This window comes from Pseudomyrmex gracilis, unplaced genomic scaffold (assembly GCF_002006095.1).
Source record: "Pseudomyrmex gracilis isolate BER0280 unplaced genomic scaffold, ASM200609v1 scaffold_137, whole genome shotgun sequence".
Classification (NCBI taxonomy): Eukaryota; Metazoa; Arthropoda; class Insecta; order Hymenoptera; family Formicidae; genus Pseudomyrmex; species Pseudomyrmex gracilis.
The window spans coordinates 181,937-206,699 of NW_018020721.1; the positions used below are offsets into that span (position 1 = coordinate 181,937).

Here is a 24,763-nt window from a genome sequence, read left to right on the forward strand (position 1 = left end):
AGCAGATTGCATAATCAAGTCGGGACTTAGTTTTATAAATATAAGTGGAGAAAAAAAAATTCGCGCCACTCTCGAGAGCGAGAGAGAGAGAGAGAGAACAAGAGGAAGTAAAAGAAAGATGTTGTAAGAAGATTATATACGCGTATATGGATTGCTCCGAGCGATTTCGCGTGCGCCGTACTTAGTCCGTTGAACGAGAACTACTCTCCGAGCAGGTAACGACATTGTCGCAACTTCAAGTGGATATTGATTTTCCTCAGAGCCTTATTAAATTTTACTTAATATCACGATTTATTAACTTCGGCATCAAATAAAACCCAACGTTTATTATTTAATTACGCAATATTCTTATATCGCACGTATATACGTAATTCGAGATATATATTGTATTAAAATTCAGACTGTGCGAGAGAGAGAAAGAGAGAGAAAGAGAGGAGTAACTACTGCCGACGTTTATTTCGTGCTGCAAAACGAAGCACGTACACGCTCGGAGATAACAGTAGCTGACGTGTTAGTATTTTTTGTTCCAGAATATTATATACATGTGAATTATATATATATATATATATATATATATATATATGAGTATAGTCCAAGAGAAACTGTTTTTAAAATGAGACATAGCGAGAGAAAAAAAGTTATTCTCTCTCACTCTCTCCGCATCTGTCAGAACGGTGAATTTTTTCGCATTTCCGCCTCAAAAGAAAGAAATGTACTCGTGTCACATGAACGAGACGAAATAAAATTTGCCACACGTAGAACAAAAAAAGGCGACGATATTTTCTCCGTTATTGCAACACCGCCGTGCATTTTGTTTTTGTTTTTGTTTTTGCTGATATCTGACGAATTTGTTTCGCACAGATTGCGATTGAATTGTGATCGGACATGCCGCGTCACGCCTTGCGACTTAAGAGGCGAGGAATTACCCGGAAGGGGATGTTGTAATAAAGCAGCGCACGTCGTAGCCCGTAACGCGGAACGCGGGTGCATTATCGCGCGGAAACTCTCGCGGTTAATAAGCCGGCGCGCGTCGAAACGCGAATATTCGATATAACCTTCTGTGGCGTACAACAGATTTGAAGGCGAGAGAGACGTCGTCGTTGTTACCGTTGCCGCAACAATGCGCGAGTTGCGTGTGCACAAGGCGCCGCTCTGTGAAACCGCATCGAACCGTATCAAAGCGACGATGTTTCGTGCGATCTGTAGCGCGAGTTCGCTCGCTCACGCGCGCAACACACCGTGTGTACGTGTGTGTGTGTTTCTGCAAAATTTCGTCTCGCGAAATTGATTCATCGAATTCTCATGCGATAAAGCAGTTTCTCGTGTGGCATCAGGTGTGGTTTCTCGATTCGCAATCGCGCGCTAATAAATTGTTTCGTCTTGTCGGAATCGCAGGTGCAATCGGTGGAAAACCACCGATTTCGTCGTCGCGCCGCGCCTCCGCGAGAAAGTGGTTTCCTTGGGGTGGGAGAATTGAAGAAATTTCCTGGAGTAATTAAACATTCTGCTGCCGCGTTCGATCTCGCGCGTGTTTGTTTTCGCGATCGTTAAAGAGAGAGCCAGTTTCCGGATTCAAGTAAACCGAGAGAAAGAGAGAGAGAGAGAGAAAAGAGAGAAAGATGCTTTCTCAAGGCGTTGTCGAACTCTCTTATTGGACCTCAGTCACACATGAAGGGCGTTCGAGTGCGCCTTGGAAAGGTAGTCCGGGGGAACGAAACGCGACGGCTTTAAGTATATTGGACTGTCGAACGATAAGTTTTCTCGACTTCTTTCCGCACTTGCTTGATTTCTTGGACTCTTCCCCCCTCCTTCTCTCCCTCTCTTCCTTCTTATCCTCTTTTCAGCAGTCTCCACAAAAGGGAACTGCCGTTGTTGGAGGAAGGAAGGAAAAGGAGGAAGGAAGTTCGGTCTCTTTATCGTCGTAAACCAACTCGCTTTTTGTTTAGCCTACCGTGAAGTCGGCTCGCTTGTCCGCAAACTTTAAATGCCCTTTCATCGCTTCTTTCTCCCGCGGCAGGACAAATTGCCGCTTACAAGCTTTCTGCTGCTTTTTTTCTCCCACTCGGTCTCACTCCGGACGCGATTAAATCTTGGCGCGCGAGCACCATTGTAGTAGTTCCCCGACTGTGGAGGAGTCTCTTCGGGGGCTGCCGAGGGGAAAAGAGCTTTCTCTTCTACCATCTTTTTTTTTCTCTCCTTCTCCTCTCTCTCTCTCTCTCTCTCTCTCTTTTTCTCTTTCTTTCGTCCTGTGAATTCAAATCTCCAGAGTGTTTCTCTTGAAGAATATCGATGTTCTCATTGGGAGTTTCTTTTTTTCTTGCGCGAGTCCGGGGGGGACATCTTAATCGCGTCTGTGCAAATCGGAGCGCATAGGACGGAATTCCCTCGGACGGTGTGTGCGATCTCATGTGATTTAATTAAAGAGGAAAACCCCCGCTTGGAATTACAGAGGAGAAACGTTTGTTTGCTCTAATTCTATCTATCTATCTCTCTCTCTCGTTTGCTCGTTGAACGTAAAATTTGCTCGCGCATTCCCTTTGCGTCTCTTACGCAATTTTTTTCTCCCGTTCTTTTAAACGTCTATTTTGTTTTTTTTTTTTTTTGCAATCTTGATCGCGCGAGCCGGGTCGAAATGTAAATTTAAAAACTCTACTTGCAACCAATATCAACTGTTGACACGTCGAACCCGATACGTATCAGGTGCTGACGCGGTAAATAAAATAATCGCATATATTAATCGAGATTTTCCGCTGCAGTTGTTAATTAAGCTGATACGTGTGCGGGTGACGTTTGATTATTTGTCATGCGCAAGTTAAACAACACGAACGTGCATTGTCTCGTTGGCAGAAATTCGGGAAAAACTGGTCGCCGACCAGAAACTGGCCAGTTTTCCTATTTTAGTTTTTATTTGACAGCAACTGTCCAGAAACTGAATAGAAAACTCCTGTTGAGACAAAGCCGGGACAGTTCGTGGCCCCCAGTTTTTGAGCTTTAACGGACGACGTTTTTGCGTTTTACACGCGGCTTTGGTCGAAACAAAATTTCGCGAACAAATTCTAGACTGCGTCTAATCGAAATCAAACAGTAGAACAATTGCTGGCTGGTTTTTGCTCGACAAATTTCAGTCAATATTCTCTAGCTTAATTCGAAGTTTTCGTGTTAAATTAGCTTGTAAACCAGAGAAGACCGGATACTCTTTCGTTCTTGTTTGGAACCCGAGTCTTTTTTTATCTTTTTTTTTATCATTTTTATCGCTTCTGCGTTTACACTCGGTCGTTGTGTCAATAGCGCGTTTCGTCAGTACACGAGCGGGAAGGGCTCTCGTGACGGATCAGTTTTCATTAACGTCGCGTGTACACCTCTCTCTCTCTCTCTATCTATCTATCTCTCTCGATTTGAAATTCGCCGTCGTCGATGGCAAGCTAAGACGAGGAGGAGAAGTGTGTCGAATCAAAGCGCGCGCGTTGTTGACGCTGTGTCCCGCTCGATGTCGTGCCGTGTTCGTGACAAAGTCTCATACAAAGTACAGATCCTCTACTGTTCGAGGGAAGGGGTCTATCGGGAACACAGGCTGCGGCCAGTGGTTGTTTGCACGGTAAACATTTTTACAGTCGGCGCAAGTGTTAGCGCATCTCATTAACGTAAAACGGTTCGCTAAATACATGCTCGAGTATATACAAAACAAATCGCGAGAGATTTTCCCGCGAACGAGGCAGATAACACACGCTTTTCCGTGTTGTCGATTTACCAATTTGTTGCAGAGAGTTGAATTGTAATGCAATTTAATTACTGCGATCAAACAATTCATGTTTTTCGTACATTTGTTACGTTCTGGACTTGAACCGATCAAAAAGATCGTTCATCGGTTAACTTTGATCGGAAGTGCAATTCGGGAACGTATTGTTTATCGCAAAGGATGAAAAAGATCGAATAATTAAACGTTAATGAATTGCGCATTCTCGCGTCCCGACGTTTGTGCGCGCGATATTTCATCGACGCGCGCCAGCTCTTCAGCTTTTTTTTTTTTCGGTCGCACAAATCAACGCGCGTTGAAATTGAATTATGTGCTTTTCGTCTGGCAGTTTTTTTTTTTTTTTTTTTTTTGATGCGAGCGAGCGAGCGACGACGTAAGAAAGGAAAAACGCGGCCGAAAAAGAGTTTTTCTCTTACGAATGCGACGTGTATACCCCACTCTCGCGTAACGACGCTCTTTCCTCTCGGTGAATCCGCGGTGGGTTTAAGAGCTCCGCGAAAGTCTTCGGAGAGACGCGTCTCGTCGTTTGGGGAACCCGCGGGATTATTTTCTTAAGGTCCTGTTCTCGGCTACGGCGGGATAACGCGAGGCTTGTCGTCTTTATCTTCTCGAGAGTTTCCACGGACCAAAAACTCCGTCGAGACGTCTCTCTTGATTTTCCCGAGCCAACCACAGCAGCGGGGAAAGACATCGCTCGAGTTTCTCCATAGAGGAGGACTCGACGCGCGACTTAAAGCAAATGTGAGGCTTCACGCTCTTCGGCGTTTAACAGTCTTTAATTATCGCGGCACACGCGCTAACGAGCTCTCGACGCAGATTTCACGCGTCGTTAAACGCGCGATTGCGCGTTTTTAATTTCACGCGGTTTGATTTATGTTCTCGCGGAAATCTTGTCCGATATATATATATATATATATATATATACGGCGCGCGCGATCTTCGTCATCGTCGGACAGTTTTCTTCTTTTTTTTTTTTTTTTGTTTTTTTTGTCCGTACGTAGTTCGAGCTCATCTGTCACAGCCAGCATGAGGCCGCGCGTCGTTCTTCTCGCTTTTGCGGGTAGAACAAATTGTACCTGACAGCAGAACACGGCCGGTGAGTAATGGCTTTTTGGAGGGGTGGTTAGCCCTGTTTGTACGTCGAGAGTCACTGCCGGATCACTCTTCTGTTTTCACCGCTGACTGCGTCGACACCGCCCCTTGAATACGCCTCCACGTCTATGCTCATTATGATCGGCATTGTGCGCGCGGCGTAGATTCGAAATAAAACCGTCGAAGGTCGCGTGCGCGCGGTGTTCGCGTGTGACAGTCAGGTGTGACGTGCCGAAATAAAGAGCTGGAAATTTTTTTTTTTTTTTTGTCAAGCTCGCGTGCACGAGACGCGACGGGTATACCGATCTCCGAGAGACATTGGTGTTTTTTTTTATGTTGAAAGTCTCAAGATTGTTTTTCGGAAAAGTCCGAGCGTACGCGGAATTTTTGTTAAATTTTTTCCTCAAATCGTTTGGTAATCGCGTTTGCGATTTATCTTCAATGTAGTCTAGACGCGATTTGTTTCAAACGGCAAGCGAGATTGCTCAAAAATCAATGAGAGCACCGTGACGAGAAGATAAACGGCTTTTCTAGCCACTTAAAAGTTTCATTGGCGGGATTAAGGGGAGATAACCAGATCGCACGAATGAAAGAGAGAGAGAGAGAGAAAGAGAGAGAGAGAAAAAAAAAGATCGCAATGAAGTTCTCAAACATCTTCGCGCTCCGGTTTTCTCTCTTTCTCGCCGAGGCGCTCGCTGTACCGGAAGGGGAAACTTTCGCCGGAAAATTCAATAAGAACTTTCGGACCTCTCTAAGAGCTCTTAATTATGTGGGCATTAATACGCAATTGAAGTTTCTTTCGTTAAAGTCTGTTCTCGCTTTTGTGCAGATTCGCTTTGACACTCGAAGCAAATCTCCGTTCTAAATAAGACCGATGACAATGACGAGGGGAAAAACGCGAGAGAGAAAGAGAGAGAGCGGATAGTCGCGGAAATAGCGGAGAGGAAAATTTTTTTTCTCCTCAAAGTCGTTGTTGTTCGACGTGTGTAACATCACACGTACATTTCTTTTCTTCGTCTAATGGCGTCTTTCGCGCTCTTCTGACTCACCGAGGTTTCCGCGAGTGCGAAAATTCATATTTCCATCTCAGTTTCCCCGCGAACGCACAAAAACCTCAGGCAGAAAACGCGGGCGGCCGCGTGGAAATTTTCGCATTTAAAGACGAGCCGTCTCTCTTTATTCGCAAAAACGCGATATACTCTCGCGCTCGAGAAATTAGCTCTTGGGGGTAGCGCGAGATAAGAGAGGATTGAATTCGATACAACTCGCTGAGAGTAAGAAAACACAGTGTTTTGCCACTTTACTTTTTTTTTATTTTCCGATCTCGAGGAGAAGAATCCAAACGTGTTTTTTTTTTCTTCCTCAATTAACGCAACGAATAAGACACTCGGAGCGCGCGTCGCGCGTTCGAGCGAAGAACCGGCAGGCGTTGGGGGGAGGAGAAATTAATTGCAATCATTTTCGTGAAACGTGGTGTGGGAACGGGACGCGCACAGCAGGGACGCTCGAGCGATAAATCCCCGACCGTTTCCGACGTCTGGAATCTCTGTGATAATGTAGCGAGGGCTAAATGTCGCTCGGCACCGGAGTAATGCGGCTCATATCGGCGAATATCCTCCCCCGTTCGGTTAGCGCGCCAATTTATGGTGAAAAATTTTTCCAACTCCGTCCCAACTGTCTGTCTGTATATATACATATATACAGTTGTCTGCTTTTCTTTATCGAGAGATTCGCGATGAAGAATCCCGCCGGGATTCAATAACGTTCGCGACCCAACGTTCGTTTCGACGGACAATTTATCACGCGAGATCCTCACGCGATCGGTCACGTAATCGATCGACGAGTATATATTCAATTAAATACCTCGCACAGTCCGTTTCCTCGCGCGCGCGCGCGCGCAGAGATTAATAACATTTCGGACGAAATTTAATAACGTGCATTTGCTTGAACGGCACCGCTTATTACGACACACACACACACACACACATCTTCGCCATGTATTCGTCACACGTCGTAGGTTAAGAATATTCAGTTAACCCTCGCTGCCCACACCTCATTTTCCGGCGAGAGATCCATAATATCTCGACGAAATTTCCATTTCCGAGAGAGGAATCGCACACGGACGGAACAGGTGATGAAATGAACTCGCTCTCATCCCTAGACTAGAATCAGAGAGAGATGCGAGGTAAAAGAGAAGCAAATAAAAAAAAAAGAACCGCGCGTTAACTGCCCCTTTTCTCACCCCTTTCTGGCGCTGCAACTCGAGGTGAAAAACAGTCTAGAAGAATCCATAAGGTTTCCATGCCACGTTCCACGGACAGACGATCGTTTTAGCCAGATAGGGGATGGTTTCTGCTGGCGCATCTCATGTGTGTGTGTGCGCGCGCGCGCGCGTCACCCCTTTTTCCAACGCTCTTATATACCTCACTTATATTCCTCTCCCTCCGCATTCTCATCCTTTCTCCTTCCCTCGGGGAAGTGGTTGAAACGCGTGCTTGGAATTCAGCGACGCGACGACGCAATCGCGCCATGATCGGATCAGATTTTCCGCTAGATGGCCGACATTGTTTGCGATTTGCCGAAGGAAGGATAAAGGGAGAAAGTTTCCTTTGAGATCGCTCCGAAAATCGCGCGATCGTGTTTTGTCTCGGGCAATTCAACCGAAAGAGAGAGAGAGATCGAGAGAGAGCGAAACGACTCTTTCCGCGATCTCGCGAGTGCGTTGAAGCTGATAAAGTTAAAAAACGGATCGGATTTGGAGAGGATACTATCTTCCATCGATATCTCTGTGAGTATTTGAGGTTTTTTTTTTTTTTTGCGACATATCCGACATTTTTTTGACCCGATCGATGCACGTCTTTAGCCGCGAGAACAATTATAATCTGTCCTTTGTTTTTGGACGCGCGCGGTCAATTCGTTGCGGCGTCTCTTTCTTTCCGCTTTTACGCTCGCGGACTTTTCATCTCCTCCAAGAGCACGCTCATCATCAAACCGCTCGCTTTCGAACGACTGCCTCAAACGAAATGCCTCGGTTTGCTCTGTCGACGGGCAAACGTAAACGAAGCTCCGTTAGCAGCGACGGCCTTAATCGAGAAACCCCTTCCCCCTTTTCGCGTTTGTACGTTCGCTCGATATTTTATTAATCCGGAAACGTCTGGCGTGGCACGCGAGAATCTCTTGTGTTCCTATCTCGCAAACTCGAAAGCGGACTTCAACAACTCGCTATTCTTCATATCACATCGCGTGCAACGAACTCGGAACGCCGCGTTGTCGAAAACCTCGCAATTACATTGTCGCTCGCACACACACGCGCGCGCGCGACTTACGTTATAATTTTCCGATTTCCACGCGGCGCAATGCGTCAGCTGATACGCGGTGCAACATCTGACACAAGATATTTTCATATTTCTAACTTGTAAAATTTTTATTAGAGGTTAAAATGTAACGAGAAAAGATGATTGATGTTGGCGGATTAATCTTTAGTTTTTTTTTTTTTTTTTTTTTTTTACGATTATTTTCTTCGAATTGCGCGTAATGAAATTACACAGTAGAAGTCTCTTAATAATTATTAACGCGTGTTTCTCTTTCGTCGATAATATCTCTCTGGCAAAGTGCATTTTGGAGAGTTTCGCCTCTGATTACCAAAATGATTCAAGTCAACACGTGTGCGCACACACACACACATACGCGCGCACGTTAAACCGATAGACGAGCGATCGTGTTAAATAACGTGGATCGCATCGACGTGTTTAATTCCAGTTTCCCCGAACGTGCGTCTATATTTCTCCGCTCGTAACGTCGAACCAATCCAACTTTAGCGTTCGCGGTATTCAAGGTACGAAACTAAATGGATTCGCAGTCGAACTCTGCGAGGAGAGGCGGTTTCCCTCGCAGATAAATTTTCCGATGCGGTTTTCTCTTCGAATACTCATATCTTCGTTACTTTTTTTTTTTTTTTTTTTTTTTATTTGTCACGAAGTCGACGGGTTATGAGTGACGGCAAGACGGGGTCTGGCGATTTTAGATCGCCGTTGCAAAAATACGTCTTGAAAATGATCCTTCGGTACAAGTTGAAATTCGAAGTTTTTCCAACTAATTTTTTCAAACTTTCCTTGCTTTTTTGCAATAACATTTAACGTCGGCGTGTTTATTGGAAATTGAAATAACGCTGTTGAATATATTAAAATATTGTCGAGTTCGTTTCAATCGCCTCTTCAAATGTGTGGGGGAGGAGAGAGAGTTGTATTTCGAGAGTTTTGTGTTTATCAAGTTATCATTTTACATATGTGCTGTGTGTGCGTGTGTGTGTGTGTGTTGAAGCGTACCATTGCGACTCAGAGTTCCGAGAAGCCAGATGACGATGAAATTATGTAAACGATATGGTGTAGGTGATACTTGGCGGTGTAGTAAAACCGCTTAACTATATGCGTATATAGTGTCGAGAGCGACTTTACCGCGACGATTTAAAACGCTTTAGAACTTTCTACCTCGTAGTAGTTTTACGAAACTACTGCGCTGGCGAAACACAGTCTTGCGTCTCTGTGAACACGTAGTTCCGCAAATCTAAAATTCTATCTTTGCGGTCGAAGCGCGCGGCGGCGGCAGAGCGATTAAAAATTGTGCGCGTTACACGCGCAACGTGTAACAAGGACGAGAGAGTTGAAACATCGTAGAGAATATTCGCATTTAAAAAGTTAATTTTTACATGTCGTATTTGTTTTTATTTATTTGTATTCATTCAAACGGATTGAACGATAACAAATTAATTTTCAGATTTTGTATTTTAAAAACAAAAAGCGTTTCTTCCCGGGGAGTGTTTGAGATGTGCAAAATAGGGTTTTGGCACTGCTGCTCTGAAATGTCTCTCTCGATCTGCATAATATTTACATTTTCCGAGCTGCAGCGAAACACAGAGAGCGCGCGGTGGTGTGGATGGCTCATCTCCGAGACACGTTCATTCGTCTGCTCCTCAATATTTGAGCAACGTGCGCGCTATCTATTGAAACATCGCTGCGAAACAGTCAAATATGTATTTTACGATAATCGGAAGTAACAAAGAACGTCAAACGCAAAGATTTTTGTAATAAATGTAATAAAGAGAAACTCTCGCTACGCGCGCGAATCACGTGGCATTCGAGCGCGTGTTTAACAGACGGGACGTAAATTTTCTTCCCGATTGTGTTCCATTCAGCATCCGTCTCGTTTCTGTCTGGGCGTACATTTTCCTCTCTGACGATCCGCGCGCGCGTTTTCACGCGGTGACAGAAACAAACGGTGGCGAAAAAAAAAAAAAAAAAAAAAACGAGAAGCAAAGGAAAAAAAAAGATAAACGATTTCGGCCGCACGCGCGCGTCGAGCGATTTGCGCTCTGATTGCGCGCGAAGGAAAAAAAAATTTCGCGCGCGGCAGCTGGGTTTTCGTCGACGCGGACGTTAACGTTTGCCAATTTATCGCTAACGCGCGGCGCGAAATGGGTTTCGCGTTAATTTACGGCGCTTCACGTATCTGCTGAAATGTATTAATTCGTCGACGAAAGTGACCGCGCGAGACGAAATCGCGAGTAATCGTCGACGGTTCGCTTTTTTTTCTTTCTCTCTCTCTACAACGACCCCGATAACGGCTACATCGTGCCGCGAGCACGGTTCGTTTAATTTTCCGAACGCGTTTTATACCGCACCTCGAGATACGACGACAAAATCGGCCGCAATTCGTTCCGACCGTGTTGTGTCCGTTCGCTTCTCTTTCGTTACACGTCCAGTTTGTAACGTTTCCAACTTTGTCAAACACGCGACTGCGCAATGAAAATTTCAAACGATTAACATCAGACGTTAATTGATTTAACGCGAAACGAACTCGCACACGTGTCTCCGTTCTAACGTCGTTGTATAAAAAAATACGCACGGCGATATATCGACGGCAAACATCGGGGCGAGCAAGTAAAATAGTCTTCGCTCGAGTCTCATTTTACCGACCTCATTAATCTTTTCTCTACTGCGCGGCTGCAGTAATTATACGCGCTCCGTAATTCAGGAGAACAAGGAAAAATGTTCTTTATTTATAAGTACGACTTTTTTCTTCCCGACGGCGACGACGACGACGACGACGACGACGGTGTTACAGTTTTCTTGGCCGCTCCTCAAACTCATATTGCAACACTCCCGGGGAATATTACGACGGCGGGTTCATCCGCGGTAAATGCAAGTCGCGCGGGTCGTCGTCGTGCCGGGAAGTCGTGGAATTTTTTACGAGCGACCTGTATCAAAATTTTTAACTCTCCGGAAAATTAGATATTCTTCGGGATTGAGATGCGCGCGTGCGCGCACGGGAGATATTGTTTTCTTCTTCTTCTTCTTTTCCGTATACGGAAATTTCAATATCAAGTTTCAATAATGTGGGTTGTATTGTTGTGCAATATTTAACAGAGGAATGCGAAACTTTCGAAGAAATGAGAGATAGTGCGCGCGCACGCAACACACACAGGGATATATTATTAATCGCAATTTGTTATTAATTAACGAGATTCTCCGCACAGTCGTGCGAAGTGAAACGCACACGCAGTAATCGTAAATAAAGCTCATAGTTTGTAGCCGCACTCGTTTGTATCTTTTTCCCTGAAAATGAAACAAATATATTGCACGCGCGCGCGCGTGAATTTACAGCCGCGTGCCATATGCACAACCGCTTTGCGATCATTAAAGCGGAAAAATTGTAATCGTAAATGTAAAATATTGTTTCAGCAATGGCGCTTTACTGCATTTTTCATCAGAAACGCGAATTTCACGAGAGGGGAAGAGAGAATTTTCTTATTAAATTATTCGCGCAAAAAGATACGCGCGATTAAACCAGCTCTCGATTATAATCGAGACGTAGATCGTCGGTCGACCGCGAGGGCGATTTAAAGTGTGCCGAGTATCGAATTAAAAGGAAATCGTAATCACCTTTCGATGCGGCGCGCACGTCGCGTTTATCGGCCGTAAATATTCGCCGACGCGGCCAATTTGCGCCGTTTGCGGAATTATAATTGCGCGAACAACGAGTTTTTACAGGCGACACACTTGGTACGTATGAACACACACACACACACACACACACACACCGTGTAATGGGATTTTTATCGCTGCGCGCGCCGGGCAATAAAATAATCCTCGAGCTGAAACAGCGGCGTTGAAGACGGGTGGCCTTTACGATCGCGTAAGCGCACATCTCCGTGTGTTATTTCCGTGTAAGACACGACGAGACATTCGGCGTCGTAATCCGATAAATAAATAGCAATAAACAACGCGGTCCGCGCATTTATACTCGCCGCACTTATATTTCATTACGAACTCTTCATTACTTCTCCGTTATATACTCGCTTAATTAATCCGCGCGTAACAAGACGTCTCACCGCGAAGACTTCGTAAAATATCGAACGAGAGATTAAAGAAAATAAAGAAGTTCGTATTTTTTTTTTTTTAACAAGAGAGAAGGCATCGGAGAAACGTTCGGGAAATTTCTCTCGAGAACTTCGTATCGATAACTGATACATCGCACGGGAGGATCTTTGTTCATGAAAATTCCACGCGCTTCACTTTCCGACCGCCGTTAATCGCGAGCGATGGAGTTGAGGAATTTGGGGAATTCCCGTTTCGGGGTATTTCCGGCTTGTTACCGGTTCTGTTCCGCAGCGTCGAAAACACGCGAATATAAAGCAGCCGCTACTGCTGCCGCTGCTGCAAAACGGCGGAAAATTCGTAAAATCCGTTCGCGTTATTTGCGTCGGATGAAACGCGCGACGCACAAAACGGGCGGGGGGAGGGTAACCGTAACGGCGATGATCACACGCGCAACGATCGCTACATTATCCAATTTTCCGCGCTGCAATCCCGGCGCGCGGATGGCATGGGCGGTAGTTCGTTTCTCTCGCCGTCGCACAGTTTGATATGTTAAAAGGCTTTGCTGTGTGTCGCAGCTGCTGCGGGCGCACGCAGCGCCGGCACACAGCTCGCCAATGCCAATTCGTACGCCAATGAGCCTGCGAGCCGTGATGACGATTTCCGATTATCACCGCCGTGATAGGGGAGAAGACACCGCTGGGGTGCGTCTGAGCAGCGATTTAAACATCCTGGATCATCCGGTCGTAACTCGCGGTCTGTGTGTTGCATTTTTCAAGAGCGAGCGCGTCAGCATTTATTTTATCGCTTTACGTGACGGTGTTTCGCACAGATTTGGCGCGCGAAACGATATGTTTTCTCGATCGTTTGTGCATCGATGCGAAAAAAACACACATTTCCTGCGCGGATACACTGTGTTCTCCGGCGTTAAAAATCCCAAGAATGACAAAACGACTTTTGTTTTTGATAAAGTCTAAACTAACTTTGTGAGTGGAATAAAATAAATTCTTTCTCGGGAGAGCAAGTCGCGAAAAACAAACTACCGTGCTTTTTGATTTTGTACAACATGAATCGAGAAGCACATTCGAGAAACGTCCAATCAGCGTCGAGATGAAAGTGGCAACAAATCAAATATCGAGAGAATCGATTGTGATCATTTAAACTCGCTTTTTTCTAGTAGAACATCGCGCTATATATATGTAACGCGCAAATTCGCGTTAAAAATCGAAGCGATGCGATTTTATTTAACACTCGCGCAAAAGTGCTTGTCAAAAAAAAAAAAAAAAAAAAAAAAAAAAAAAAAAAAAAAAAAAAAGATTTTCACTCGAAATGAAACATTTTTTGGACATGTCAACATCGATGAAAATTATTCATTACATTTTTAGCCAACTCTATAATTAATTTCACAGAAAAATTTCCGAATTCTCTTAGCACGTTGCGAGCGCCGATGTACACCGGTTTATTTTTTATGGATATCTTTCCATTAAACGCGCAACGAGCTGTGCATTTTGCATTTTTATAATTTAACGTTAAAATAAAAAAACGTGTGTGTGCGCTTTCGTTCAAGTTTATGTTTAAAAAAAAAATAAAAAATAAATAAATAAAAAGAGAGCACGTCTCAATTGCGCTCGGTCGTTTTTGAAGATCGCGCACGGATTTAAAAATCTGTCGCAGGAACAATCCAATAAAAACGAGACCGGGATCTCTGAATAGCCGGCAAGGTTAATGCGATTGGATGATTGGCTTGATTAGCAAATTGGTCGTCGACGTATAGGACATTGGGATAAATGAGGATATGCTGTCTATGCTGGGAACATGGCACTGCGGCAAATTGATGGGAAGGGCTCGGAACGACAAACGCTTATGTGTCGTCGTCGTGTGATATATTATGAATCGCGCGATCTTCGATAACACAGTCGGTTTACGTTATTTGGAGAATCGTGGATTGCGTAATTATACACGCGCGCGCTCGTGTGATCTTCTCCTTATTCTCTTAAAATATTTCAAAACTTTTAATCAAAAAATAACTGCGGTTTTTTTTATTTACCAACACAAGCGTGTATTTTTCAAATACACGTGACTCTTTTCGATATTTTAGAAATTACCGTTTGTAAACAGAATATCAATCTATTAATCGATTTAATCGTTTGCTTGTGTAGAAAATTTGTAAAAAAAACGGGGAAAAAATCATTTGATACGTACGCGAAACATTACGATTTCGGTTCATCGTCTCGTGCATCTTGTAAACGTCTCTGTGCCGAACAAACTGTCTCGAGGGGAAAGCCAAAGAGACCGACGACGTTTTAATATTCTCACGAGGTCGCGCGTAGAAGAAGAAGAGAGAAGAGGGTCTGTGAAACTCTACGCGCATAAGCGTCGACTCGAATCGAAACCGCGACGGTCTAACAACGTAGTCGTCGATCGACGTAAACGCGCATCTGGAAGATAAAGCGCTCCGTCGAGAATCTCTATCCGGATGGCTTTTTCTGGCCCACCCGGGATCTATAAAAGCATCGAAGGCGCACATCGATGCGTCATCCGGTCCGACGTGGGTCGTATTTTCAAGTAGGCGTACGATATATACAGACACACACACACCTCGAAAGAATACGTACACGTGCGTATTCTCTAAGACAGTACTCGCCAAGTCAGGATAAATGAGAGGGCCGTCATCCCAGAGATCCTGAACGCGTCTCAGTTTCCCCTTCACACACGCTTCTCGCGGCGTCAGAAAGATCGACGATATATTCGATCTCGCGCACGTGACTTACTCGCACGTGGGACGGCTGCGTAAGAAAAAAAAAAAAAAAACGTCGAATTGCGCAATTGTGGCGCGTGTCTCTCGGCCCTTCCCTCGAAAGTTTCCTCACTGTGTGTTGCTCGGTTGTTTCAGTAGACGCGTCCTTTATTTTCTCACGCGAACGGCAGTCGCGCCTGATCAATAATTAAGTAAACACGTGACAGACGCGCGCGTGCAACAATTTTTGAACAAAGCATTTGCGCATTTGCAGGCTGAAGCTCTACGCGAGAGGTAAATTGCGAGATAGATGTCTCATTAAAAGAAGATTAAAGAAATTTGCTCTCTCGGCTTCGAAGATGATTTTTCGCGCAAAAAAAAACGTTTGTTTACGAACGATAAAGAGAAGCTAATTGGATCGCGGAAGTTTCGACCGCGGTAAATTCAGTTCAGACACGCGTACCGCTTCTTCGAATTCCAGCCCAGGTCATAAATTTCCGAGCCGTAAAGCGTGAGCGTCGTGAGCGTCCATAAAAAATTTAACTATGCGCCACCGCGGTCGTGACTTTACTTTTCGCGAGTACCCGGTGAGCTCGTGCTCGCGCAGCGAGCTGTTCAACTTTTTATTCACAGTCTATGCTCACCGGCGACCATTCATTTCTTGGACCATCAACAAGGTCCGACCATTCGTCTCGGAAATGTTACGCCCGGAAGAATTTTCTCTCGCCTCGCTTGGAGACGACGCGAACTCGCCTCGACTATTTTGCAACTAGTGACATTTTTATTATTTTGCAAGACTCGTTTTTGTTTTATTTTTTATTGCGCGCGAACGCAAGTAAGTAAATTAAGCGACGATAAAAATCGCGGACGCGATGAAAACGTGTGTCGATTTTCTTTCAAACGACGCTTCTTCTGTCTCGGAGTTGCGTTCGAGATAATAGATCGGGGAATGACACGCGCGCGCGCTAAGGATTTGCGAAGCTGATTGTGAGCAGTTAATATTTTCTCGCATCACCGCGCCATCAATGCGCGCAGCGATGCTGATATTTAATACAACTAAACGATGTTTACTCATTAATTTCGTCCAGAATCAATATTGACTCTCGCGAGAGCGAGAGATACGCATCGGTAGCTAATGCCTGTCAAATACCTGCTGCATTCATTACTTAATATATCCGAATATTTCTGCATGAAATATGCATGCGGGAGAACACACTTCACATTCATTTTACATCCGGGGAATCCAATTGAAAAATATCAGCGGGCGCGGGCGCCACACTATATAATTGTGTGCGCGAGCGCGATATTAGCATTTCATGAGAACGCATTATGTGATTTTATCGGGTCGCGTGTGTGTGTGTTTGTAACACGTATACATAAGTATGTAACCCGGAGAACACTGAAAATATTTCCATTATATATCTCGGCGCGTTATTACATTCAGATGGATTCATGGGATTTTAAATTTAGATATTGCAGATTGAGAGAGACCGAGAGATTTTCTCGTGCAATTTTTTTTCATTTCGCCAAAATTTTGTCCTTCAGCTTGTGTTTTATTTTATTCGTTCGAAAAACACATTATTCCACGCGCATATGTCGCGCATATGTTTCTGTGATCGAATCAATTAAATTTTAAATTAAAATTGAACACACACATACACACACGTGTATAACCGCGTTGTTTTACAATCACGTTGATTAAAATACACTTAGTTGATTAACAAGTTAATCAACTCTCTCGAATGAGAAGTGCGCGCGATACAAGAGCAGATTTGCATTTTTCGTAGTCGTAATTTTTGTTTTCTTGAAAGGGGAGGGGAATGTGTGTACGCGTGTTCCCCGATGTGGAAAGCGCGCGAATTTATTTACGTCGTTGTCCCGCAATTTTCCGTCCGTGTTTTCCAGAGAGAGGAGAAGAAGAGAAGCGCCGAGATAATGGACGATGTTTCCGGGAGAACTTCGCAAATTCCGGATCTCTCCCTCGGCCGATGCGACGACGCGACCGGCAAACAGCGTCCCCGTAAAATTTCCATAGTTCGAATTAATGCGCTCTCTCTCTCTCTCTCTCTCTCTTCCTCTCTTTGGGTCGGAAGTGGTCGACGAATCTGTCAAAACTGCGACGACATCTTTGCGTTCAAACACGTCGTCGCGATTCAACTGTTTTTCATAACGGAATCGATGATCGATAGCGCGTAAAAAAAAAAAACAAACCAGTTACGTAGACAATAGAGAGATGAGATACGAGAGATTTTGCAATAAAATGAAATAATAAATTATACTTTTGCGCGACGGAGAGAGTTAAAGTGTTTGACAACTGTTAATTTATTATACACATTACTCGTATGAAATTCAATACGCGATACATTAATTTAAGTGATCAAGTCAACAGCATCAGTCAGAGGATATATTTCGCTCTCTCGATTATTACAAAATGTACACTCTTGTATCTCGATGTGAATCGAGATAGGCGTAATATTTTGTTTATACATGCGATATACACATATATCTAACATATTATGTTCGCAAATTATCGCAAAATTACATTAATTATATTTTCATACATTATGTACGTACGCCACATGCGTACACGTGCTTGTATCCTGTATAAAAAAATCCATTTGAACCGCGAAGTGCGCGTTTTGATATCGAATGTATCGCATCTATAAAGTAACGTGACAAGAAAGAGTAGAAAAACAACACGTGACTAAAGTAACGTGACTGTAATTTATATTATATGTAACATTAAATACTATATATTATACATATAATTTATTATATATTTATAATATTATACTTTATATTGTATTATATGTATTATATATATACTACAGAGTAAAGTCGCGTGACCGCGGCGGAGTCACTGACCGCGGCCGCGCGACCGTGGTGGGGGAGGTCACTGACCCGGCCGCGCGGCCTTGACGGGGTCACTGACCGCGGCCGCGCGACCGTGGTGGGGGGAGGTCACTGACCCGGCCGCGCGGCCTTGACGGGGTCACTGACCGCGGCCGCGCGACCGTGGTGGGGGGGAGGTCACTGACCCGGCCGCGCGGCCTTGGCGGGGTCACTGATCTCGGTCACGCGAACGCGGCGGGATCACTGTCTTTGGTCATGTGATTACGGTATATATATTTATATATTATACGGTATATATATATCTATGTAATATGATATATATATCTATATATAATATTATATATAAAATATATAAAAATATATATATATATATATAATATTTTCTTTTTTACTCTTTTCCCTATCACGCAACTTTAGTCACGTGTTGTTTTTCAATACTCCCCTTTTTCTTTTATTTTTCAAGTATGATTTTTATGCATAATTTTTGACATCTTTCATATGTACATCATGTGTATTATATTGTTTGTAAGACGTATATACCAGCTGTCGTTGCGGTGACAGGTTAAGTCCTCTGACATTACACGTTAAAATAAAAGCAATAATAGCGTGCGCGTAGCCTGTGTTGTGCTAGTTACAATAAAAAAAATCTTATTAAAAATCAGCGTGGAAAAAAGACGTGCAAAAATAGGTCATTTGTAAAAAAAAAGAAGACGCTGCGAACGATCGATTCGAATTTAATTAGCTAGTTAATTGACCGATAAATTTCGCGAGGCCAATAACCACCGGTGCATCGAACCCGTTCGTCTTGCATTAAAAGCTCTGACCTTGCGGCGAAAAAACAAAATTCGAACTAGCGTCGGGGAAGTGTTTTCTACGTGGGTATGTTACACGTATGCTCGCGCCGGGAACAGCCTCGCCCACACGCGCGACGGGTCACACCCATTTTATTTTGCGGTTTTCTTCTCTTTCATCTTGCATTCTCAGGTTTCTTGTCAGCCGGTCGCGTCGTCGTAATCACCTCTGTCTTCCGCTCGCCTTCTCTCTGTTCCCTTCCTCGGGACGCGTGCCTCTCTCTCCTGGTCCTCATTATGCGCCATTTATCCTTCGCGCTCTTCGGCGGACAGACACGAGAATTCAAGATGCAAAACGAGCCACCAGTCGCACGATCGTAGTCTCACCGAACGTCTTATTAGACTTTACGCTTGTTATATCAAAAAATTCTTGTTCTCTCGCAATTCTCTTCGTAACGATTCTACGTTAATTTTCACATAATTTAAAAGAACAAAATATTTTGCACAATTACGTTAAGTAATTATTTGGTCTATTTATCTTTTGTGTACTTTGTTTAAAGAATTTCTCCGTAACGCGGGTATCAATCGCAAAGATCGAGCGGTTGCTCATCTCGGCTGCGAGCCGCGTATGCGGGCGAGAGTTCAACCGCAACAAATGTAATTTTCTTCCGCCAGATAGCAATTTTGCGCTCGGTCGAAAAAAAAATCGTAGAATAGTGCGACGCTAATCCAATCGCTTGTAATCCAATCGTGAATTATTCAACGGTTTTTTTTTTTTTTTGCGAATATTCTAACGTCGAATCCCGAGGGGCTTTCCGTGTGATGTTGCAGAGTGTGAAGCGACGCCAGGTATTTAAACAAAATAGCTGATTCGAGCGATCGTGTCAAAATTTCTCACTTGAAGATATTTCGACATGTCTGACGTCGTTCCGCAAGCTTTTTCATTGCGGAAAGAGAGAAAGAGAGAAAGAAAGAAAGAAATAATTGTACACAGAAAAATATACGGAAAATATTCCGTGCAATTTGTCGTGTCAGCTCTGTCGTATAGCGAGGGATGCGAAATATTCGGCGTTCCTGGGGTATTCTTACGCGGAATGCGACTCGCGTATACACAAACGGGGAGAATCGCGGAAAGAACGAAAAGTAGGAAAAGCGCGGCGGATAGAGAACGCCGATGCATTAGAAAGAGAGAGAGAGAGAGCTTTGCATTTCTTGGCAGCCGGCTTTATGCGCCAGATCCAAGAGACGTAGCTGCGGCGAGCGGAAAGACCGTGGCCCTCTTTTCTATTTTCGAAATTCTCGGAATTTTGCGGCACAAATTGAGCGACACGTTTTTTCTTTTTTTTTTTTGTTAAAAAAAAATAAATAAAAATGTACTCCGGAAAATGTTCCCGTGAAAAATTCCGCGAAAATTCGCGAAAGACAAACGTGCTTGTAATTAATTTGCATTTTCCGTTCTTAATGAGGATCTCGTGAAAATCTCGTTGAAATTGATACACCGCGTTATCGCTCACACGTAATGACTGATGCGAAAGCAGGTAACAATGATCTCCCTCTGTGACTTATTAAGGGGATTCCTCCGGATCGAAATTTATGGACGCTCTCGCTTTTGGGCCTGCGCCAACGCGTGCTGCTCCAACTTCGACCGGGCACGAAGTTACATTCTCTTTCGGTGCTCGATCAAAGTTTCACGTATATATAGTAGTCGTTCTTCGATCATTCGAATACGCGCGTTTTTGGCACGGCCTTCGGATACGCGATTATTGAATTACGTCAAATTTTTCGATGTTTCTTCCGGGTGTTCGGTCTTGAAATATGTTACAGTCGGAATTGCTGCAACAAATTTAATACGAGTGGGAAACGATATTTCGAGACAGTCAACGCGCAAATTCCCGAATGCGATTAGAGATCAATTTTTTCTTTTGTTCGGAACGGTATCTCGTCGGAAAGAAAAGCGCTCGAAAACTATTTTCAAAATTCGCGAAGTTGGCCCCTCCGACGTAACTCCGACAAAGTTGTACATACGTCAAGCCGGAGAAGGGGGAGGAGGAGGAGGAGCGAGAAAAGAGCGCTCCGAGTTAGTTCAAGCCAGTGTCCAAGCGAGCGAGTATGAACAAGCAACGAAGATTCCGGTGTTGAAACTAAAGCTCGTTGATTACTTTCTCGGACGGTTGAAAACTCGTTGATTACTTTCTTAAACGCTCGCCTTTAGACAGTCGTAAAATGTTTTCCGTTTCTTTTTTTTTTTTTTTTTATCTCTTGCTGCGAAAGTAGCTTCTCTTTTTCGCGTAAGAGATTTTGTTTTCCTCCGATATCGGAGTCACATTAAACATGTAGCGTCATTCAATTACGATCCGCTCGTTTCTCGCACGTTTCCGACACGTAAGTTAATTTTCACTCGAAATTATTGCAATTTATTTTGTTTACAATTTTTTTCTAATCTGTGTTTTTTTTTCTTTTTTATTTTGCAGCAACGACGACGAGGTGACAACAACGAAGACGGTTGACGTACGCAGCCAACAATCGATTTGAAAATGGCCAAGAGCGCCGAGAGACCCGGTAGTTCCACCAGACTCCGAACCAGAGACGACGGCTGCTGTTCCGTGAACTTCTTGAAATACGTTCTTCACATTTACAACGTGGTGCTCTTCGTAAGTATCGTCTATTTATCCCGACACTTGCTCGCGATAGAGCGGGATATTTTACTCCGTTTATTTACGGGTGTGCGTTAACGTTAAATGAAACGCGGATCCGTGAAATTCGCGTTTGTTCCGCGTTCCGTGAAGGAAAAATCTTCTCGCTCGACGATCGTCGACGAAAAATCGTTTTAATCAAAAAAAACATCTCATGTTTATGAGACGTTTTACATAGTCGAGAGGATTCTTCGTCGCGAAGTCACTTGGCTGTTCCAAACAGCGAAACACCGAGTTCGTTTATTTGTTTTTTTTTTTTTTTTTTACTCTCGTCTCTCATTCGAACTTTGAGATCTGCTCGAAATTTAACAGCCAGATCGTTCGCGGGTAATTATACGTCGACCTCTTATTTAACGACAAGGTTTAAGAGCAAGGAAACCGTTACTCAAAGAAAATACAATGCGAGTTTCTCAGCTTCGTTAAAGCAATCGTAGCTGAAACAAAGACGAAAAAAGAAAACTATCTCGCATCGTTTGGTAATTTATTTACACGCTCGCGTCGTTTTCTCGCAATTTATGACGAGATTAAAGCAACGCGGATAGCTCCTCGTTGTCACGAGGATGGGTACGTTGAAGACGATCCAAATGCCCGGCGAGAGCTGAATTCGCGGGAGGATGACGAGAACCCGCGGCAATTATCTGCCTTTTAATTGTTATCGCGAATCTCGCGCGCGCTTTCAGGCGCGGAGTTAACAGGCGCAGTGCGAAAGAACCGCGCAAAGATAAACTTTTCGCGCATCGGCGGGATTATTATCGTCGTAATCGCGCGCGAGAACGAGAAAAAAAGGATTAAAGTATAATGCGTGGAATAATCTCGGCGAGAGCTCTCGGTGTGTGCGCAACAACTGCGCGCGAATAATTGGAACGCGATAGAGAGCGGGCCGGAAGAACGATGTCGCGCATTAATCGAAAAAGAGACGCTTTAATCTCTCTCTCTCTCGCGTACTAATTAAATAACAATCTCATACGAGAATAATTATATAATGTATCACATCCTGCGCAAAAGTTATTAATTTTGTGTGCAACAATTTAACGTTAATGGCCTCCGAGACGCGCGAGGGTGTATCGTGCCGCGCAAAATGTTAACGTAACTATAGAAGGACCGGTAGTTCCGGATTGTTGCCGGGAGAGACGGTCGCTCCGGGATTGCTTCTGGTTCTCTCGCACGGAAATTACGAATTAAATCTCCGCATTGAGATTTTGTTTGGCGTTTCTCTTCACGCGTGCTCGAACATCACGATGAGTCGTCGGTCGGGGTCTATCGGTGTGTTTGCGCGGCGACACGTGACACAAAATGCTAATAAAGTCGTCCTCGTTGCGAAGCGCGGACACCTCGTACATTGTCCCGGAATATAATCGCGAACGACGACGTGGTTGATGCGAAGTGTGTTTTGAAGCACGGAGAATACCGGGTATAGAGGACGGGAAAAAAAATGAAATGTGGAAAAATCGATCGCCGCGCGCTATATATAATTTCGGTTCCGAACGTCAGCATCTCGTTAAAGAGCGCGACGATGACGTCGAACGATTAAACAAGAGCGCGGGAATCTTTTTCGATCGATTGGCGAGATTGTTCGACGATGGACCACTCGTGTGTCTACTTTTTTTTCTTTTTTTGTTTCAAATTTTTGCTCACCAAAATTTATTTTTTTCACAACGCCGTCGAATCTCGATCGCTGAAACTTTTAATGAAGATCATTATCCTCTAATTAAAGCGGTCGGAAAGTTTTGTGTTGCGTTTGTCAAAAAAAAAAAAAAAAAAAAANAAAGAAAGTTACGTTAAAAGTTCGAGAAGACGAGAGTAACTTCTTCGTTGTTAAATATTTTAAAGTTAATAATTGTATTTTTCTCTAACATTTAATAAAATGCGCTCGGACGCACGTAAATATTAATGTTACGAATAAATAATTTATCTTCGCGCGAAAGAAATTAGAAATTATTACGATAAAAGCCGTGCGCATGCGAGCATCTTCATCTCTCGACATTTGCAACTCGCATCGTGCGGCTTGCGTGAATCTCAGACTGCCAGCGAATTCCTCGCATTCGCTCGACGTAAGTTGTGTGTGCGCTGAATACGTGGCCTTAAACGTTCGCTCGTAATAAGGCTCAATAATGCAGGCGTAATGTAACAATAACCCGCTCGGAACAATGCCGGTGCAACAATACCGGTCGCTTTACCACGTGCGTTCACGCCCATTGATTGCATTTCACAGAAATGGCTGTCACTTCCAGACTCTAAAGTCAGCAGATTCAATGTTGTTGTAGAGCGTTACACGGCAAGATGTGTAACGGCAAGACGACGAGTGCGAAATAAAGAGAAATCTTTTGCGCGGGGATATCTCTCTCGAACAAAACGCGCGGTTTACTTCAAAATTAAACAAAATAACGCGAAAGGGGAACAATGTCGAACAGAACGCGCGAATAAAGTTTCAAGCAGCAACATTTTCTCTGCGAAACATCGTCACTTAATCTCGTCAAAAAAAAAAAAAATTAATTAAATAGGAATGAGACTTAGAATAACTTACATTTTTAATAATTACTTTATTCTATTATTGAACTAATTATTTTATATGGTTTCAACGATTTTCGATAATGTCAATATATTTTCATTACATCGCGCGATCGGTATGAAATATTTTAATTACTCGCCGTAATTAAATCTCCCGTGTGATGTAGATACCGCATCAAAAAGTATTTCGAAGTTATTCCGTAGTTCGTAATAACATTTGAATTAGAATTCTTGTCGTTGGACGTGCGGGGAAAAAAAACGCGTTGCGCCCACGTGGAAATGGTTTCCCGGGATATTACGGTTAAGAGGTAATGAAGTAATTACCGCGGGGGGTTTTTTTTTTTTTTTACGACTTCGCTTCGTTAGATCGACTAGTAATTACATTACATACGTAGCCGGCCGCTGCTCTTGACCTCCTCGCACATTCTCGATCGTGCGATACGTTTTTTTAATAAATTGTGTTAGGAAACGATCGAATTAATCTGATTAATTAAAAAGTAGTTTTTCCGGCTTAAACGAGAAGACTAGCTTAAAAGTTTCTCCTGCGCCTTGCGAACGTTTTTAATAAAGTGCAGAAAAAATAACATTCGCGCTTCTAAAAAAAAAAAAATAAAGTTTTGCTTGTAGTTTGATAAACGCGTATGTTCCCTTGTAGGAATTGACGAACGGCCCAGTATTAGGTCAATATCGGCAAACGAGGCTCGATATTGGTACGACAGTAGTAGCCAGTACTGGGCGAATATGCTTAATGATTAGATCGGGCCAACGCTGGCTCTTAAGCTCGGCACGATACTTACTTCCGAAATTGGTCAGATATGGATTTCAAGTATTGGCACAATGTTGCAATTTTATATTTTATATGACGCCAACATTGTGGCGCCAATATATTGATCGCAGGAATGATTTTCGATAAAATTAAAGTTTGAACATTGGCTCATCCGTGGTGCCAGTATCGGGCCAGT

The 24,763-nt window shown here is 43.7% G+C and overlaps 1 protein-coding gene across 3 annotated transcripts in view; it reads left to right on the forward strand.

Moving 5' to 3' along the window:
• Positions 1 to 24,763, forward strand: part of LOC109856882 (CD151 antigen-like) — an 81,035-nt gene that overhangs the window by 29,299 nt on the left and 26,973 nt on the right. For 2 of the 3 annotated variants that reach the window (XM_020432599.1, XM_020432600.1), the window contains one exon: positions 21,072 to 21,251. In XM_020432599.1, coding sequence (XP_020288188.1) covers positions 21,135 to 21,251 — 117 coding nt within the window. In that variant the 5' untranslated portion in view covers positions 21,072 to 21,134. Of the gene's footprint in view, positions 1 to 20,324; positions 20,983 to 21,071; positions 21,252 to 24,763 lie in introns of those variants that run through there. The other variant, XM_020432601.1, reaches the window with a different exon arrangement.